General features: G+C 44.9%; 1 protein-coding gene across 1 annotated transcript in view; it reads right to left on the reverse strand.

Annotated features, from left to right (window-relative positions):
• Window positions 1-21773, reverse strand: part of SVOP (SV2 related protein) — a 78692-nt gene that overhangs the window by 31924 nt on the left and 24995 nt on the right. The window contains exons 2-7 of the mRNA XM_089675755.1: window positions 13457-13617; window positions 12719-12804; window positions 5034-5132; window positions 1571-1642; window positions 1301-1425; window positions 325-388 (exon numbers count right to left, since the gene is read on the reverse strand). Coding sequence (XP_089531881.1) covers window positions 325-388; window positions 1301-1425; window positions 1571-1642; window positions 5034-5132; window positions 12719-12804; window positions 13457-13617 — 607 coding nt within the window. The remainder of the gene's footprint in view (window positions 1-324; window positions 389-1300; window positions 1426-1570; window positions 1643-5033; window positions 5133-12718; window positions 12805-13456; window positions 13618-21773) is intronic.

Below are 21773 nucleotides of genomic sequence, written 5' to 3' on the forward strand. Positions count from 1 at the left end.
GTTGCTTCCACTGTGTTATAATACCCCTAACAGTTGACCGTGGAATATTTAGTAGCAAGAAAATTTCCTGGATGGACTTATTGCACAGGTGGCAACCTATCACAGTAGAATTGACTGAGCTTCTGAGAGCGACTTATTCTTTCACAAATGTTTGTAGAAGCAGTCTGCATGCCTAGGTGCTTGATTTTATACACCTGTGGCCATGGAGGTGATTAGAACATCAATGATTTGGAGGGCTGTCCCAATACTTTTGAGAATATAGTGTACATCATTTTATAAAATACCTTTTATTTCCATAAAAAGTGAACACTAGAACCAGCTCACCTCTATTAACAGGATACACTTTGCTCGAGCTTTCATTGGAAGGAACTCTGCATAGAGGGTTACTCTGTCATGATACAAGGAAAAAAGAAATCACTGCACATATCAGCGTTACACGAACTGCCTCAAAACACCCTCTTCCCCTATGGAGTGGAGAGGTAAGCAGATATAGGTTTTATCTGCTAAATTCTCTCCATGGTGTGTGCTTAAAGTGTTGAACTATATCTAAAACACAGAAAGTAACCATGGATTACAGGTGAATATACTGTACTCATAGTATACATTGCTCATCTTTGTTTGCCATCATTTTTGAAAGTAGACACTAACCTACTGCTGCTGTCCCTGACAGATCTATACACATCGCTACAATGAGCTGTTTGTGAAAGTTGTGCAGCATCCAGGACAATCTTTCGCCTAATGGTATGTGGATTTGTGCTTTATTTTTTTCCAACCCAGCTAGCAAGGTAAGATAAGGTAAGTTTAGCTCCACTTTAACCCTGCAATTTTCTGCAGTGCATAAAGAACACTGTAACTATACCCTCTTTTTCAGCATGGCACTTTGTATGCATTTAATAACCTCTCCCCTTCCCACCCTCCTTCCCCTTCACAGTCTCAGGCTTAATAACTTCCAAAAGCTGCCAGGTATGCTCATCATATGTGTACCCTGCCTTTTTTTTTAATCTGGCCAGTCCACCGCTATTGACAATCAGTGCAAGGAGACCTGCAGAGGCAGGGGACACACAGCAAAAAGGTCCCACAATGTTACTGCACACATCCAGGTCCACATGAAATCCGATAGGTGAACCTAGAGCTTGAGACAAAAATGGTGGCAGCTGGGAGTGGGATACCAGCTGTATAAGAGAACTGAATATGAACCATGGGGGAGAGGGGTACAATCTGGTTTTAAATTAAGTTTAAATGAAATGCAGTCAAACACTGTAAGTATAACTAAAAAAAAGCCTGGATTTAGGCAACTTACGATTGAGGGACTCCTCCAATCCCAAAACCAACCAATCCTCTAAGCACCAGAATCCAACTATAGACTGGTGCAAATGCACTGAGGATCCCGTAATACAAAGTCCAGAATACGCTAATCTTTAGACCCTACATAAGAGAGAAAATGCAGATACAAAACATGATTAAACACAATGCAGAGCTCAATGCCTAGAAATGTCAATCGGGACATCATAATATTTAAATATTCAGTAAGCTTATGTAATTATTAAATCACTCTGTCACTGAAACTTACTGTCTTTCTGCCATACTGGTCAGAGACATTTCCCCAGAGGGAAGAGCTAGACATCATTCCTATAAAGACAACCTGGGAATAAAACAGAAAAAACAACATAAGCACTCTTGGCACTGCAGTGTCCTTCAGTGTATGGAAATTAGATTGTAAGACACAGAAACATGCCAAAAATTGATCTATAGCACCAACAAGTTTGTGCAGATAGACTGCAGAATTAGTGGTAAAAGCTCTTGCAGTAAAATAATAGTTTATTTTTTTTTCTTACCACAGAAAAGAAGTTAACGTAAATGTGGAATAATGGTATAAATCATTTAAAAAATATAGACCCACTAACATTTAACATTTTAAAGGCTGAAGTTTCCAATGCATTCTCTGTATTAAGATAAAAAACGTTCTTTGTCCAGCTACCTCCCTCCCACACCCCCCACTTATACTTACCTGAACCTGATCTCAATCCAGGGTTGTGTGCGAGAGCAACGTCTCTCTCCCTCATAGGCTCAGATCCAGTAAGGAGGGAGTAGAAGGTGAGGCTGAGCAACGGTCTGTGTGTCTATAGACATAGAGAGGCGACTCAGGAGCGAGCCCGCACAAGTGCCCACATAGCATGCAGCTTGCTATGAAGGGCAGTCAGCAGGGAAGCAGCCAAGATTGCCAGCAGGGGACCCCAAAAATAGAGGATCGAGGCTGCTATATGCAAATCCATTGCACAGAGCAAAAAAGTATGACATGTTTGTTATTATAAAAAAAATTGGCTTTACAAGTACTTTACTAGTTCATGCTGAATAACATACCAGCAAAATAGGGGAAAATTCTGTTATATTAGGGAATTACAATCTGTAGCTCACTTCACACTAGCTGAGCTCTTGTATAACAGAAATGATTACATACTGCTTCAGTGTTTGAAAACTTGTCTGAATAAACACAAACAGTACATTAGGACCCAATAAACTACGAGAGTGATTTACTGAAAAATGAGATAACATTAAACTATGTTTACATGCACCTATTTAAAGCAGTATTATACTCGGCTTATTTTTTTTTCCAACCCAAGGTGGGTGATGCTATAATGTGCTAGTATGCACTGCGTATTAGCACTTTATGACAGGCTTACCTGTGAAACAACACCTACCAGCGCTGAGCTGTCACCGCTTCCGGCTCATCCATATTCACCAGGTCTTCATGCTCTTCAGCCACCTGAATGGCTGGGCTGCAATGGCATCATGGTCACCATCAAGGCCCAGTGCTCTATGCAATCATGACACAGGCAGTGTGCCATGAATGCAGAGGTCACTCTGCATGCAGGAGTGATGTAATCGGCCAGAGTCGACATTTAAATCTAGTAGGTAATCCTAAGAAGACTTTAGAGAACTTCTAAGGAAGACATATCAAGCCTTAATATATTGGAAAGTGCAAAAGTTGGTTTCATATCGCTTTAAGTGCAGTGGAAAACATTGCTGCAAACAGAGCTGAGCAGAGTTTGTCTCTAACCACCTCAATACCAGCATATTTCTTAATTTGCGACAAAGATGAGACCTTGGGATGTCTACTTTCCAAAAAATTTTTTTATGTTAGTGTTTTTGTACTGTCCTGACATTTTTATTTGATAAGGTTTATAACAGTAAGGGAAACTTTTTTGTTGGTCTTTTTTCTTTTTATATTAAAAAAAAACAAAAAACAATAATTATTAAATACAGCCTAAGGAAAGCTCTAAAGAAGCTCTCAAAAAATTATATAAAATGATTTTAGGTACAGTGTTGGATGGCAGAGTAACTGTTGGTCAAACTAATGAAGGGGCATATACAGTACAGGCTAGTACTCAGGTGGTTAAAGTAGAACTGTGGCACTTCATTATAAGTGCATCTGTACCATCAGTTTTCTCTAAGTCCCTTTGCAAAATCCCACAAAGACCTGTTGAGCTTGCTAGTAAAGTCTACTTACTGTACTGCATCATTCTGTGATGGGTTGGCAAAAATGCTGCACTTCTGAATCTGGAGCAGAGTTGCCACACTCATGTAGGCTGTATTTGCATGCACTACAGTGGTTTGAAAAAATGTTGTACAAGTGTGGCTGATTGACAAGTCTGTAGCTTGTCGATGGGCATCTGGCCACATCTAGTCCTGTCTGCTGCTTTCTCAATCGACAGTACTATCTCTGTTGTTGAAGCCCACCTATGGTCAAGAAAGTTAACCACTTCCTGTCCGACCCATGTACATAAACGGCCAGATGGGAGCAGTGCAGGAGAGGGTGGCTGCTTATAAACGGCCTCCGTATTCACTCCCTGGGAGCACAGCGATCCACCGGACACAGCGGAACACCAATCGCTGTACGGGACCTCTGTGTGAGTTCCCACTCATGTGATCACTGATTGGCTAATCAGTGATCACATGAATAGTAGTAAGCAAGATGTCACTTCCTGACATCATTGCTTACTACTAGTGAAATCTGTGAATGATCGCAGAGGTCACATGGTACAAGGCTATTCACAGCAGCCTTGTACCATGTGACAAGCTGTGACCAATCACAGCTCTCACAGTATTTCTCAATGGCTGCAAGAATGCAGCCAGAGAGGAGAAATGATTGCTTTTACATCCTTTATGGGTGTAAAAGCAATCAGTGTAAAAAAAGAAAAAAAAAATCTTCATCACCCCCCACAAGTAGTATAGTGTCACTATGGTGACACTGTACTGATAAGGTGATGGTATGTTAAAAAAATAAAATAAATAATAATATAAAAAAATAAAATAATGTAAAAAATGTTTTTGAAAAATTATAATTTTTGGTTATAAACTACTTTGGGTTATTTTTTTTTACTAAAAAGATAGATGAATAAATTTTGGCCAAGATTTATGAAGACAAATGATTTATTTGTAAAATGTTATAAGAAAAACACTTTTTTTTCAAAATATTTGGACTTTTTCATTTATATAGCAAAAAAATAAAAATCACAGTGGTGAATAAATACCACCAAAATAAAGTTTTATCTGTCTCAAAAAAATTATAAAAAATTTATATGGGTACAGTGTTGCATGACTGCGCAATTGTCATTCAAAGTGTGATAGCACTGATAGCTCAAAATTGGCCTGGATTGGAAGGAGGTGAAAGCGTCCAGACATGAAGTGGTTATTAAAGGAGGTTTTCTATTCACTTTATGAAGCTTGTGCATCACATAGTAACTGGATTTTGTACTTGTTTAGACTATCATACAGGACCCTATAGCTGTAATTTACATACTAGTTCTGATGACATTTTCAAAAAGAAATTTCAAAGCAAAGTCATTCAGTTACCAAGGACATTGTGGCACAAGTTAAACCAATGCTGTTTCAGCTAACAGTTAATATCCGGGCATGACTGTGCCAACAAAGCTTTGTAATTAAAAAAAAAGATGAATGCGAGACTTTCAGCAGCTATGACGTCAGTTCAGCACCTGGAATATGATCAAGGCCTAGTCAGCGCATCTGCTTACCGATGTGAGCAAAGCCACCTGCCAGCTGGGTAATCTCCATTCACAGTGGAGCTGTGGAGCCAGGATGCTAAGTATCATCATTTCCATAGCATCTGCCATCTGTACAAGTACCAAGGAAAAGGATCAGTTTGGGAAGTAGTAAATAAGCACCATGACAATAAATGCAGAGAAGGAAGGATACATGAAGAAGAAAATAGAGCATCATCCAAAAAACAATGAAGAAAAACTAGGAGTACAAAAGTGCAATTCTTTACTTAAAGCATTACTAAGCCCAGGACTCTGCATTAACTATATCTGGTCTCCCACAGTACACAGAACATGGAAATGCAATTATTTTAGTAAATATAAACTGCTAAATACCTTTTTTTCACCAGAAGTTAGAGCAGTCTTGTGACTTATATCAGTGTCCAGCTGAGCACTGGTTAAAGCTTGTAGAAGGAGTTTTCATTCTCCTCTCACTGCCCTATGAGGCTGCATAACCCCTGACCCTTTGTCTGGACAGTGCTGATTGGCCCTGTGCTACTTACATGCACCCTCCCAAGAAAAAGAAAAAGTTAAAGCGTGTCCCTGATGCTCTGTTCTATCAAGAGATGAATGGGGAACGTGGAAAAAGGGGAGGATCAGAAAAGACAGGATCAAACATCCTTTTTACATAATGCAGAGGATTAACCCCTTAAATTCCATAATGAGTATAATAAGCATGCTTTACTGCATATACAGACTGATTTTACTGTTGTTGGTTTAGTACACTTTAAAGCCTTATTAATTTAAATAAGTCTTAACTGAAAGCCATATATAAACTTTCAATTTAAATCTGTCAAATATATTCCAGATGCATCAGAGCAATAGGTGCAATGTTTTACATTTTTTTTCTAAGGAAAGCAGCTACAGCTTGAGCAGATACTCCTGTGTCCTCATGCTGCAAAGTGGAACCTTTGCTCTCTGTGTGGAAGCAGTAGTCTCTTTGCAGGGGTCCAATATACCTCTTGGTCTAGCTCTGTAGAGCATGCCTCTTCAATAACCAAACATGATATGAAAATATGGGGAAGAGCGTGGTGTGGACTATGTATGTATATATGAATAAGTGGTGAACTCTTCAAAAAGTCCATATAGGTCCTTGTAGTACTTCAGGGTTTAACTTTCACTGACTCCAAAACACTTCTATGCAACACCTCTTTGAAAACTGAAGAGATCTCTGAAGTAATGGATCAGAGCAGCAGAGGGCAAAATCTGAGTGTAGTAAATTAAACACTTTTATTGTAGAAAAGGCAATTGGAAACTTACATACAGACAGTTAAAATCTCTTATCATCAGAAAGCGGCCTAGTGTGGTGAATTTCTTAGTGAAGCAAGGCACAGTGATCCAGACCAGGGGAAGGCACAGGACCAGGTCTGGAAAACCAGGAAAACACCAAAGGGCGCAAAAACTAAGTGCAGAATGAATGGTGAAAAAAATCATAATTGCAACTCGTATAGCAAGGGAGTGTAAGCACTTATCACCAATGTCCGCATTGGTGCTGTGTATCCATGCCTGGTATGAGTCACAGTTGGAGGAAAGGTTCCTCTATACCTTTCAGGAAGCAAGGTGGAGGATGGGGAGCTGAAAGGAAGGTACGCTGTGGAGCACACAATGAGCCAAAAGAGATATCGTGTGCGGATGGATATCATGGGGTGTGTGGCTACATGTCGTGAGATGTTACGCCTCTTTGTCAAGCCTTCCTGAACATGGTGGAGCTGGTCTATTTATATGTGATGTGGGACTACGAGGTGCAGCACAAGGAACGTGTAATGGGCTGTAAAACAGTTGTGGAACACACTAATGGTGCATAGTAGAAAAATACAAACCAAAATGATCCAACTAGAGTTGAAAATGATCAAAAATAGTAAAAATAAAAACATTATAAAATTACATAGTATAGGAAGAGTAACTAGTACGGTCGGATGACCAGTGAGAAAAGTGGGAGGTCACTAAAGCAATCTGAATGCACAATGTTTACATAAATAGGACTATGTCTTTTGGAAGGGCAAAAGTATGGAGGATTATTCCAGAAAGATAAATTAATGAGATGGAAATAATGGTTACAGTAATGTGGATGATAATAAGAAGATAATAGTGGAAGTGATGATAATAATGATGGTAATAGTGGTAACAGCCACAGTAAACAGTATGGTACAAGTGATAATGGGAAGCAGGTTATAATGATAGAAGCAAAAATAATAATGACAACAAAAAGTGGCAGCAATGGCACAAGGAGATGAGTTTGGGAGTGAAACTCTTCAGATGACAGTGTTGATTTCAATCTCCTCATTTAGACCCCCTGGGGACAGGGAATGTAGAGTGAAAAATCCAGTATGTTTCCCTTTTTTTTCAATCGCTCAACAATAAAACGTATTGGAGATGGATTTGATGTATGTAACTTGCCAATTGTCTTTTCCACAATAAAAGTGTTTAATTTACTACACTGAGATTGCGCCCTCTGCTGTACTTATCTGTAATCACCAAAGCTCACGCTCCCTGCTGATTGGAGAGCGTTAGCTCTGACTCCTTTCTAGATTGGCTGTGGCTGCTTACTAAAGACAACAAAACTGATGACCCTGGAATGTATTTAGCTGATTTAACGTGCACCTGTGCCTAGACTATGGACATTAAAGTTTTTACATACTTATAGATCAGTTCACTCTATGCAGGCTGGTTGTGGGTGTGGAAACTGAGTGGTCAAAAAGGCATGCACCTTTTTTGTGCAGGCGCAGCAGCCCATTCAAAGAATGGGCTGCTGAGCCTGAGAAAACATGGGCCACAATAGTGTGAACTGAGCGTAGCAAGCAGGAAAAGATTTTTAAAGCAAGTCATCAGCAACCTCTGTAGCCTATTGTACTGTGGAGTAATTTATCATTTAAAATCCTCAAAGATCACAACAAAGACTAAAGTTAAGTTTCAGTATGTTTTTAACAACTTACAAGCATCTGCTGTGTGTTTACTTTAGAGGGCTGGCAGGCTGTCAAGATTCTGTTTCCATAGAATACAAAGGGGAAGGATCCGTAATTTCAGCGCCTCTGTTGTGATTCCTGAATAGCTGAATGCAAGCTTGTTTTAAATAGCTTTTAATGCTTTTAAGATAGTGAAAAAATACTTTAATATGCATAGTCTGGGCACAGGTTCATTTTAAACAGAATGTTCAGTTAGGCTTTAAAAACCGATAACATTACCAGAGACTCAGCTGCCTATATAATCAAGTCCCATATCAGCTGTTACAAAATCATAAACTATTACATAGAAAAAATTACAACAGAGAGCAGATTCGAACTTTTGCACTGCAGTAATGTTCACTAATTACCACAATGCGTGTTAACATGCATTTTAAATGGCACCCCAATGCATCTAAACAGCACACCACTTGTGGCTTGTTCGTTTAAGCATGCGTTTAATGTGTGTGAACCATCTGTTCATTGTGGTGCGCTGGGTTAATAAATTTTGGGAAGGTGAATAAAAACCTTAGCAGTGCATTAGCTTCCTATTCAAAATGAACAGGCTGTCTTACTGCAGAACTCATTACCAAGTAATTAATGAACCACAACAGAGTGCATTTGTCTTAAGACTCAAACAGGATAGATTTCTCTTTTCCTCACTGTTGCCTTTTTACAGACTGATTCGAACTAAAAAAGATGCAATAACCTGTCACATCCATTCAATAAATAGGTTTATCTTTTATAACTGGTCATAAAAACTGTGAAAATCTCTGCTCTCCAAACCCCCACCTTTCCTTAACTCCGATTGCTGATTGGCGAGGATGTCCTAATCTGAAAAGAACCAAAAAATGCCTGTTCTAAAATCCATACAGTATATATATATATATATATATATATATATATATATATATATATACTCGCAAAATTAGAATATCGTGCAAAAGTTCATTTATTTCAGTAATGCAACTTAAAAGTTGAAACTAATATATGAGATAGACTCATTACATGCAAAGCAAGATAGTTCAAGCCATGATTTGTCATAATTGTGATGATTATGGCTTACAGCTCATGAAAATCCCAAATCCACAATCTCAGAAAATTAGAATATTACATGCAATCAATAAAACAAGGATTGTACATTGAACAATATCGGACATCTGAAAAGTATAAGCATGCATATGTACTCAGCACTTGGCTTGGGCCCCTTTTGCAGCAATTACTGCCTCAATGCGGCGTGGCATGGAAGCTATCAGCCTGTGGCACTGCTGAGGTGTTATGGAAGACCAGGATGCTTCAATAGCGGCCTTCAGCTCTTCTGCATTGTTCGGTCTTATGTCTCTCATCTTTCCCTTGGCAATGCCCCATAGATTCTCTATGGGGTTCATGTCAGGCGAGTTTGCTGGCCAATCAAGCACAGTAATCCCATGGTCATTGAACCAGGTTTTGGTGCTTTTGGCAGTGTGGGCAGGTGCCAAGTCCTGCTGGAAAATGAAGTCAGCATCACCATAAAGCTCGTCTGTGGAAGGAAGCATGAAGTGCTCCAAAATCTCCTGGTAGACGGCTGCGTTGACCCTGGACTTAATGAAGCACAGTGGACCAACACCAGCAGATGACATGGCTTACCAAATCACCACATACTGTGGAAACTTCACACTGGACTTCAAGCATCTTGCAGTATGTGCCTCTCCATTCTTCCTTGGTTTTTAAATGAGATGCAAAGGTTGCTCTCATCAGAAAAGAAGACTTTGGACCACTGAGCCACAGACCAGGTCTGTTTTTCTTTAGCCCAGGTAAGACGCTTCTGACGTTGTTTGTTGTTCAGGAGCGGCTTGACAAGAGGAATACGACATTTGAAGCCCATGTCCAGGATCCGTCTGTGTGTGGTGGCTCTTGATGCACTGACTCCAGCCTCAGTCCACTCCTTGTGAAAGTCCCCAACACTTTTGAATGGCCTTTTCCTGACAATCCTCTCCAGGCTGCGGTCATCCCTGCTGCTTGTGCACCTTTTTCTGCCACACTTTTCCCTTCCACATAACTTTCTATTAATATGCTTTGATACAGCACTTTGGGAACATCCAACTTCTTTTGCAATTACCTTTTGAGGCTTTCCCTCTTTATAGAGGGTGTCAATGATGGTTTTCTGCACAACTGTCAGGTCAGCAGTCTTTCCCATGATTGTGATTCCTACTAAACCAGACTGAGAGACCATTTAAAGGCTCAGGAGCCCTTTGCAAGTGTTATGGCTTAATTAGCTGATTAAAGTGGGACACTTTGAGCCTAGAATATTGCACCTTTTCACAATATTCTCATTTTCTGAGATTGTGGATTTGGGGTTTTCATGAGCTTTAAGCCATAATCATTACAATTATGACAAATCACGGCTTGAACTATCTTGCTTTGAATGTAATGAGTCTATCTCATATATTAGTTTCACCTTTTAAGTTGCATTACTGGAATAAATGAACGTTTGCATTATATTCTAATTTTTTGAGTTTCATTGTATATATCATATGAAGTGTGCACTATAATTCTATCACATTACAAAACTCTCATTTGGTCTCATCTTGAGTATGCAGTCCAGTTTTGGTCACCAATCTCTTGAACTGGAGAAAGTCCAGAGAAGGGAAACAAACTAATATGAGGGTTGGAGGGCTTTAATTATGAGGAACAACTATCAACATTAAAGCGGTAGTGAACCGCCATGGAAAAATCTGGCTCCTGCAGTTTTTAGTCATAATGTACTAGTATGTATGTACTGTGTACTAGCACATTATGACAGACTTATCTGGACATGAAGCTCTCCAATGCAGCGCTGTCACTGCTTCTGGGTGCATCCACCTTCACCAAGTCTTCCTTCTGGGTTCATGGATTCTGGCTCTATGAACGATGATGGCCTCGGTGCAGTGCTCTGAAGGTATGGCATGGGTATACTGTCCCTTCAGAGTGCATGCGACGATGACGTGACCGACTGCATGCTGTGTGAATATCTCCTAAACAGTGCAAGTTTAGGAGATATTCATTGTACCTACAGGTAAGCCTTATTATAGGCTTACCTGTAGGTACAAGGTAAAAAGTGGACTTTACTTCCACCTATCCTCACTGGAGAAGAGGCGCTTAAAAGGTTATATGGCTGCAATACACACATCTTTAAATGGTGACTGTATCATTAAGTGAAAAGTATTTAGTCTAAGATTGAAGAAGACACGCAGCCACACATCGAAGTTAAACAAGGTTGAAGCTTAAATTGTGTAAGGGGTAAAGATATGGAACTTCCTTCCACAGTTAGTTGTTGCAGCAGGGAGTGTACAAATATTCAAAAACTGTGTTTTTCAAAAAACACAATGAACAAGTATATGGAAATTGGTAGCACCATCAACAACACTCTGAGGTTGAACTGGATGGACTGGTGTCTTTATTCAGTCTTACTAACTATGACACGACACTCACCGCCCACTTTATTAGGTACATCTGATCAATTGCTTGGTAACACAAATTGCTAATCAGCCAATCACATGGCAATAACTTTAGGCATGTAGACGTGGTGAAGACGACTTGCTGAAGTTCAAACGGAGCATCAGAATGGGGAAGAAGGGGATCTAAGTGACTTTGAACTTGCATGGTTGTTGGGGCCAGACAGGCTGGTCTGAGTATTTCAAAAACTGCTGGTCTGCTGGGATTTTCACACACAACCATCTCAAGTGTTTATAGAGAATGGTCTGAAAAAGAGAAAATATCCAGTGAGCAGCAGTTGTGCAGATCAACATGCCTTGTTCATGTCAGAGGAGAATAGGCAGACTGATTGCTGTGACATTCAGATGGTAGGGTCAGAATTTGGTGTAAACAACATGAAAGCATGGATCCATCCTGCCTTGTATCAATGGTTCAGGCTGCTGGTGGTGGTGTAATGGTGTGGGAGATATTTTCATGGCACAAGCAAGGTGTACCTAATAAAATTGCTGGTGATTGTACAGTATGTAAGGTGCTTGAGGAGTATTACCACATGTTGAGAATCTTAAAGTAGATACTGTATATAGTCAATACTTTTGTTTCATTTTGGATACATTAGGTAATAGTTAAACCTTGTCAAGTTTTTCTGCCATCTGTGTCCTATGTAGCAGATTTCAGTTCACATCCTATCCTGTAGACAATAGGAAATGAGCGGCAATCTCTCAGAAAAGAAGTAAATCCCCTTTTAGATGGTTGTCAACAGAACAGGTCCCCTCATATCCCCTATTCTGGTGACAACTAAACTTTTGGATTTACCTCACTTTCTATCCAGAAATGACAGCAGTTACCAGGAACTGTAAAGAAAATCTTAATTTCCCTCATGAGACACTGACATAATTAAAAACACGACATGTGGTTTGGCTAGATTTTGCCACAGCCCCAGTGTGTTGTCAGTTGGTGAAAATAACTGACTGACAGGGGCTCAGAACAGCAATAAGAGCAGATGTGGAGGTTTTCCATTTTCTGTCAATGCAATTAGCTGTCAATTACCAGGCAATGTTGACCAGATAACAGATATGCTGAGATTGATTGCTATAGCTTACTGGCCTTCACATATCACGTCACAGTCTTTTCTCTTTGCATTCTTTTACTGACTAAACCCACAGAGCTCAGTACAAAAACCTCAACACCAACACAACAGAAATATAAAACAAAAATGTAGCATGAACATTGCACAGACCAACATTTTAACTTTTATTTATTGTTACTTGCCCAGGCCAGACCAGTAAGGATTGAGAGTTTCCATTGGAATTTTCCAAAGCCAATAGCTTCCACAGCATCTTCCACCATAAAGGTATCTTTAAGAAAATAACAAATGACAATGAATTCAGATGCCACAGCTATGTAACAATTCCTAGTTTGTTCAAACTCATTACTTCATCCATAATTCTGTGTTTTGTTTATCACTTTAAATATTACATTGCACTACATCCAAAGAGTCAATCTTTGGTAGCTGGGGAATAACTTCCTCATTGTTTTTCTTAGTGGCCAATTCCCAAAGCTATCATAATCGCTGTAGTTCACTACTATGACTGCATGGAGTCTAGCTGTGGCCATGTCACACTAGCTAGGTACCAGCAATAAATTCGCTAAGAGTAAGCTCATCATCTCATTCTCCCAAGCATTCATGATTCTGCAGTGTTTCGGGCAGAGAGAAAATTACATCCATAGAGAAATGGCAATACACTTTGGTGACAGCTCACCAGCAGCAGAATCTTCAGTATGACATGGCCTTGAGTTATATTTTACTGCCACACAATATGAAAAAGTGATCTCCAATATGAAGGAAAAAGTGAAATCTATTAAATGCAATTGTGCAAATACTGATATCTGCAGTGTTTATCAATACTTATAGGACCATGACTTTCAAATTAACTGGTTTGTCTGCAAACAAAAACTTACATTTCAGAAAGTCTTTATTATTGCTATGTGCTGTGTAAGAATTCTTACCATCAGTTGGGTTTGCAAACTCCTTTGGCACCATTGTTCCATCTTCCAGCTCCACTGCTTCCAAATCTGTGTGGACACGTCCAATCTGTATCTCATGTTCCCCTGATATATTATCCTCTTCTGATCTGGCACTTTCCCCAGTCCGACGGAACTTGACAACACTGTTAAAGGAGATTATTTCTTTAGGGAATAAATTCTAAAGAATTTTATTGTATGCTTGCATAATATATGTTTGTCATACCTACAAATGGATTGCAGAAAGAAAGATCTCCATCTTGCATTTAGCAAACTACACTATGACAGCACAAACCAAACTTGTTTAGTATTTTTTTGGGGGATATGGCACCAAGCACATTAGTTGTGTGTAATGGTGTGTATTTATTGTAAGCATGTTGCAACCCAGCTAGCTAGATACAGCCCCAAAAGGGAGGGATAAGGTTAATGTTAATTCCTGGGTTTTCCTCTTGGCGTTTTGGGTCCAACCCACTGATTCTGGAAGTATATAAGGTGATATCAGTGATTCAGAGAGGGGCTCTGTTTTCTTGTACTGTTTCTGCCTTACAACTTTCAGCTGAGATTTAGGAACCTGGGGATTGACCCTGAAGACACCAGGTGCTAGACATTGCCGATAACCATGGACTTTATCTTTGATGGACTATACCTTGACAGGTTTGCTGAGGCAGCACACAAGGCTGAGTTGGGGTTTAGGAATTAAGGGAAGAAATGTTTTTTTCACTTTTCTAAGTACTTTGCCTTCAGCCTGGTCTGAAGTTATTATAGGAATGCAATGCAAGTATCTGGCACATTTTACACTTGGTTTATGGTTTTGGGCCACTATACACATTGGGGTATGAAGAGACAACACTAAGAATCATCCTGGTGTGAAATTAGCCAAGTGGTTACCAAGGGTAACAGAAGACAACAGTCAGTCAAGCAGCCTGTCCTTAGCATGTACCTGTTACAGGTGGAACGGCCTCCAACAGAGAGGGAGATGTTGTCTGCATTCCTTCCGCCAGAGGTTTGTCTACAAAAGCAACAGGAGCGGACCGGCACTGCCAAGTTCCCCATCTGTACAGAGGTACGGAAGCTGAAGGTGTAAGTTAGGTGCACATAAGGAGCCTGCGCTAAATGCACAAAGGGGCTTGTTATGCTAGGATAAGTAGTGGAAAACAGGTGGATGTGGACAAGGCTACGCATGGGCCTTATAATTGCAAGTCATCAGTGAAGGAGTACCTCTGCACAGGGACCCAAGAGTTAACTGGAGGACAGTTATTGTGCAAGTGCACACGATGTACATTAATCTCTAAGAGTGGATGCCCACCTTAAAGTTGAGTATTCCCCCACGGCGGTCTCAGCCTTGTCCCAGGGCACTGATGAAATCAACACAGAGTAAAGGTACCCAATATGTTAAGTAGAGTGATCCTGTTACAGGTGCCTAGCATAGCTCAGAAGAACCCACCCTGGGGTAGGCCTCTCATGTAACCCACACTTGGCACCCAAGAGGGGAACATGCAGGGTGTAGCACTCACCTGCCCTTACACATTACCTGTAGGCTGTTGCTTCATGTAAAATAGGAGTAGGCAACCTTAAAGTGGTGGAGATCTACCCGAACAACATGGGAAAAGTCAAAGACCACCAGCCACAGTGTTGCCCAGTGTCACCTCCTCACACCTGATTTAAACCTCTAATTGCCATAATACCATGTTGCAATGAATTTCATGCAGTGAACAGCAATCATGGGTTTCAAGTTGTGAGGCAGCAACATGTCTCCTCCTCACCACCTGTCAAACACACTCCGATTGCTTTTCAGAGGAGCAGCAGTGCCTGGTGTGGTGGTAAAACCCAGCAGTTGCGTCGCGATTTTGCTACCCTTAATTGCTACCCCCTTTAGCTGCTGAGGCAGCAGCCAAAGGTGTACACATGCCGCAACAGGAATTAAACCCCCTGTTGCTTTTGTTGGGTGCTACCACCTGCCAATCGTGACCCATGCAAGTAAATGGGGCCATTCTGCAAGCGCCCTGCAACTGCACGCTTCTGCCGGGTCCAAGCGGTTAAAGAAGGTGGTGAGAAAGCAACACGATGCTGCCTGCTTTAACCCCTTGTTTGCTGTACTGCATAAGGTTGCATGGCACTTGCAGAGTGGCCTCATTCACTTCAATGGGTCATGGTTTGCAGGTGCTACACGCACCAACCATGGCAGAGCGTACAACTTCTGCTGCGGCTGCGACATGTGTACACTCCTGGACACTGCAGCTAAAGAGGTTGCAGTTGATGCAGGGGTGGTAAAAACACGCCTTAACTATGGTGTTTTGCCACACCCCAAACTGTAAATGTAAATGAACCCTTACTGTTCTGAGCCCCCTGTACAGCTGCTTTCACACTGATGTGCTGCGGTTTACCTGCAACGTGGGTACAGCGTAGTGCATCTGCGACTTTCCTGGGTTAGCTACACTTTGCCATACACTTCTATTATATCCTGCAGGTGTGGTGAACTTTCTGAAACCACACCAAAACGCCTGGAGCTTTTTTCAGAAAGTGCACCAAACCCGCAAGATATAATAGAAGTCTATGGCTAAATGCAGCAAACCCGCAGGAAAGCTGCAGCTACACTGCACTGCATCCGCAGCGTGGGTAAACAGCAGCACATCAGTGTGAAAGCATCCCTATACTATTATGCCCAGTGTATTGCTTCACACTGACCTGGAGATCTCTTCTTTCCTGCTACTGGCACCACTCTGGACACCGCTAGCCAGGATAAGAAGTAGAGTGCAGTTGGTATCACTCCGCATGGGACAGAAGACAGCTAGAGATGAGCGAAGTATTCAAAAATTTGATTCGGCTGATTCGGCGAATTCGAGGAATAAATTCGATTCGAGGCGAATATATTCGCTGCGAATTTAACTTATAAAAGGGTGTTTCTAGGCTTCAGAGAGCCTTTATATTAGTGCAGAACACTGTACCTTTAATTTAAATGCCCTTGGAGTCTGCTGGGGAAGAGAAATAATACTGTCAGTCAGTATGACATGCAGATGAGTGCCGTCGATCTTAGAATCACCGCACACTTCACTCATTTGGGCAGTCACGGGGCCAAAACCAGAGTGTGGAGCCACAGTGTGGCGGTGGAGGCAGCAGCAATGGGAGGTCATACAGCACCCTATGACAAAAATGGAACCCACCAGCAGTGTGAGGAGACCTGAAAGTGGCACATGGCAGAGTGTGGCGATGGAGACAGCAGCAATGGGAGGCCGTACAGGGACCCATGACACACTCTGGACCTGGCAGCAGCATGAGGAGGCGGTACAGGGGCCCATGACAGATTACGGGCCTGGCAGCAGCATGAGGAGTCGGTACGGGGGCCCATGGCAGATTACGGGCCTGGCAGCAGCAATGGGAGGCCATACAGCACCCTATGACAAAATGGAACCCACCAGCAGTGTGAGGAGACCTGAAAGTGGCACATGGCAGAGTGTGGCGATGGAGACAGCAGCAATGGGAGGCCGTACAGGGACCCATGAGACACTCTGAACCTGGCAGCAGCATGAGGAGGCGGTACGGGGGCCCATGGCAGATTACGGGCCTGGCAGCAGCAATGGGAGGCCCATAATCTGCCAGCACCCTATGACAAAATGGAACACACCAGCAGTGTGAGGAGACCTGAAAGTGGCACATGGCAGAGTGTGGCAATGGAGACAGCAGCAATGGGAGGCCGTACAGGGACCCATGAGACACTCTGGACCTGGCAGCAGCATGAGGAGGCGGTACAGGGGCCCATGGCAGATTACGGGCCTGGCAGCAGCAATGGGAGGCCCGTAATCTGCCAGCACCCTATGACAAAATGGAACCCACCAGCAGTGTGAGGAGACCTGAAAGTGGCACATGGCAGAGTGTGGCGATGGAGACAGCAGCAATGGGAGGCCGTACAGGGACCCATGACACACTCTGGACCTGGCAGCAGAATGAGGAGGCGGTACAGGGGCCCATGGCAGATTACGGGCCTGGCAGCAGCAATGGGAGGCCCGTAATCTGCCAGCACCCTATGACAAAATGGAACCCACCAGCAGTGTGAGGAGACCTGAAAGTGGCACATGTTTGGGGCATGATTCATGGCGGATTTAGTCAGTTGTGTCAGGAACTGGTGGTTTGAAATCCAGACTAATCCACGCCTGATTCATTTTCACAAACGTGAGTCTCTCCACACTTTGGGTGGACAGTCGTGTCCTCCGCGGAGTTACAATACCTCCTGCCGCACTAAACACGTGCTCCGATGCCACGCTACTGGCCGGGCATGACAGCCTTTCAAGGGCAAATTCAGCTAGTTGGGGCCAAAGGTCAAGTTTCGTTGCCCAGTAGTCAAGGGGATTGTCTACCTCGGTTGGCAGGGTGCTGTCCAAGTAGGCCCAAGCCTGTTGTTTGAGGTCCTGCTCCAGGTCCACCTGATGCTGCTGCTGCTGCGGCTGGTCAGTAGTTTCCTCACTGCGCTGGTGAAGAAAGCTACTCATCATCGACTGCAGACTGAGGCAGCCGCTGCTGGTGGAGCTGCCACTGCTCCTACCACCCCACCCCTCCCCTGCTGCCATGGCAGCGGAACGTGAGCGCACAGGACCCACAGTGTCTGAGGATGGACGTTGGCGCAGAAAGGCAGAGACCAACTGACTACATAGGTGGTTTTTATAGTACTTTATTTTGGCCTCCCTCTCAGCAGGTGTGAAAAAGGCCACCATTTTTGAACGGTAGCGAGGGTCCAACAAGGTGGACAGCCAAAAGTCATCCCTCTGTCTGATGGTTATTATTCGGCTGTCGCTACGCAAGCAACCGAGCATGCTATGGGCCATTTGTGCCAAGGAATGCGAGGGACTCCCTGCCTCCATCTCCACAGAATACTGCCACGGTGCGTCTGGGTCCTCTGTTTCCTCCTCCTCCTCCTCTACCAGATGCTCCTGCTCCTCCACTCCTGTCCGCTGAGTGGAAAAACCACCCATTTCACTCAATAATTCCTGAGCACCAATGTCCTCCTCTACCTCCTCCTCTTCTTCCTGTCCTGCCCCCACAGGGGTCATGTGGCGTTGAGATCTGTGAGCCACGTCTACCGCACCCTGACCAGCCATTGTTAACAGCATTTGTTCCAGGACGTGCAACAGAGGAATGACGTCGTTCATCCCATAGTCCTGCCGACTCACGAATAGCGTGGCCTCCTCAAAGGGCCTGAGCAAGCGGCAGGTGTCACGCATGAGCTGCCAATGGCTGACATCTAAGTTACACAGGGGAGTACCTTTATCCGCTTGTAACATCAGGAAATCGGTGATGGCCTTTCGCTGTTCGTAAAGGCGGTTAACATATGTAGGGTTGAATTCCACCTTGTTGCAACGTCACAGCATGAGGAGTCGGTACGGGGGCCCATGGCAGATTACGGGCCTGGCAGCAGCAATGGGAGGCCCGTAATCTGCCAGCACCCTATGAAAAAATGGAACCCACCAGCAGTGTGAGGAGACCTGAAAGTGGCACATGGCAGAGTGTGGCGATGGAGACAGCAGCAATGGGAAGCCGTACAGGGACCCATGACACACTCTGGACCTGGCAGCAGCATGAGGAGGCGGTACAGGGGCCCATGACAGATTACGGGCCTGGCAGCAGCATGAGGAGTCGGTACGGGGGCCCATGGCAGATTACGGGCCTGGCAGCAGAAATGGGAGGCCCGTAATCTGCCAGCACCCTATGACAAAATGGAACCCACCAGCAGTGTGAGGAGACCTGAAAGTGGCACATGGCAGAGTGTGGCGATGGAGACAGCAGCAATGGGAGGCCGTACAGGGACCCATGAGAGACTCTGGACCTGGCAGCAGCATGAGGAGGCGGTACGGGGGCCCATGGCAGATTACGGGCCTGGCAGCAGCAATGGGAGGCCCATAATCTGCCAGCACCCTATGACAAAATGGAACACACCAGCAGTGTGAGGAGACCTGAAAGTGGCACATGGCAGAGTGTGGCGATGGAGACAGCAGCAATGGGAGGCCGTACAGGGACCCATGAGAGACTCTGGACCTGGCAGCAGCATGAGGAGGCGGTACAGGGGCCCATGGCAGATTACGGACCTGGCAGCAGCAATGGGAGGCCCGTAATCTGCCAGCACCCTATGACAAAATGGAACACACCAGCAGTGTGAGGAGACCTGAAAGTGGCACATGGCAGAGTGTGGCGATGGAGACAGCAGCAATGGGAGGCCGTACAGGGACCCATGAGACACTCTGGACCTGGCAGCAGCATGAGGAGGCGGTACAGGGGCCCATGGCAGATTACAGGCCTGTCAGCAGCAATGGGAGGCCCGTAATCTGCCAGCACCCTATGACAAAATGGACAGCACCAGCAGTGTGAGGAGACCTGAAAGTGGCACATGGCAGAGTGTGGCGATGGAGACAGCAGCAATGGGAGGCCGTACAGGGACCCATGAGACATTGTGGACCTGGCAGCAGCATGAGGAGGCGGTACGGGGGCCCATGGCAGATTACGGGCCTGGCAGCAGCAATGGGAGGCCCGTAATCTGCCAGCACCCTATGACAAAATGGAACACACCAGCAGTGTGAGGAGACCTGAAAGTGGCACATGGCAGAGTGTGGCGATGGAGACAGCAGCAATGGGAGGCCGTACAGGGACCCATGAGACACTGTGGACCTGGCAGCAGCATGAGGAGGCGGTACGGGGGCCCATGGCAGATTACGGGCCTGGCAGCAGCAATGGGAGGCCCGTAATCTGCCAGCACCCTATGACAAAATGGAACACACCAGCAGTGTGAGGAGACCTGAAAGTGGCACATGGCAGAGTGTGGCGATGGAGACAGCAGCAATGGGAGGCCGTACAGGGACCCATGACAGATTACGGGCCTGGCAGCAGCATGAGGAGGCGGTACAGGGGCCCATGGCAGATTACGGGCCTGGCAGCAGCAATGGGAGGCCCGTAATCTGCCAGCACCCTATGACAAAATGGAACACACCAGCAGTGTGAGGAGACCTGAAAGTGGCACATGGCAGAGTGTGGCGATGGAGACAGCAGCAATGGGAGGCCGTACAGGGACCCATGAGAGACTCTGGACCTGGCAGCAGCATGAGGAGGCGGTACAGGGGCCCATGGCAGATTACAGGCCTGGCAGCAGCAATGGGAGGCCCGTAATCTGCCAGCACCCTATGACAAAATGGACAGCACCAGCAGTGTGAGGAGACCTGAAAGTGGCACATGGCAGAGTGTGGCGATGGAGACAGCAGCAATGGGAGGCCGTACAGGGACCCATGAGACACTGTGGACCTGGCAGCAGCATGAGGAGGCGGTACGGGGGCCCATGGCAGATTACGGGCCTGGCAGCAGCAATGGGAGGCCCGTAATCTGCCAGCACCCTATGACAAAATGGAACACACCAGCAGTGTGAGGAGACCTGAAAGTGGCACATGGCAGAGTGTGGCGATGGAGACAGCAGCAATGGGAGGCCGTACAGGGACCCATGACAGATTACGGGCCTGGCAGCAGCATGAGGAGGCGGTACAGGGGCCCATGGCAGATTACTGGCCTGGCAGCAGCAATGGGAGGCCCGTAATCTGCCAGCACCCTATGACTAAATGGACAGCACCAGCAGTGTGAGGAGACCTGAAAGTGGCACATGGCAGAGTGTGGCGATGGAGACAGCAGCAATGGGAGGCCGTACAGGGACCCATGAGACACTGTGGACCTGGCAGCAGCATGAGGAGGCGGTACGGGGGCCCATGGCAGATTACGGGCCTGGCAGCAGCAATGGGAGGCCCGTAATCTGCCAGCACCCTATGACAAAATGGAACACACCAGCAGTGTGAGGAGACCTGAAAGTGGCACATGGCAGAGTGTGGCGATGGAGACAGCAGCAATGGGAGGCCGTACAGGGACCCATGAGAGACTCTGGACCTGGCAGCAGCATGAGGAGGCGGTACGGGGGCCCATGGCAGATTACGGGCCTGGCAGCAGCAATGGGAGGCCCGTAATCTGCCAGCACCCTATGACAAAATTAACAGCACCAGCAGTGTGAGGAGACCTGAAAGTGGCACATGGCAGAGTGTGGCGATGGAGACAGCAGCAATGGGAGGCCGTACAGGGACCCATGAGACACTGTGGACCTGGCAGCAGCATGAGGAGGCGGTACGGGGGCCCATGGCAGATTACGGGCCTGGCAGCAGCAATGGGAGGCCCGTAATCTGCCAGCACCCTATGACAAAATGGAACACACCAGCAGTGTGAGGAGACCTGAAAGTGGCACATGGCAGAGTGTGGCGATGGAGACAGCAGCAATGGGAGGCCGTACAGG

The sequence above is a fragment of the Staurois parvus genome, unplaced genomic scaffold, assembly GCF_062004578.1.
Source record: "Staurois parvus isolate SC_StPar_1 unplaced genomic scaffold, SC_StPar_1.0 ptg000158l, whole genome shotgun sequence".
Lineage (NCBI taxonomy): Eukaryota > Metazoa > Chordata > Amphibia > Anura > Ranidae > Staurois > Staurois parvus.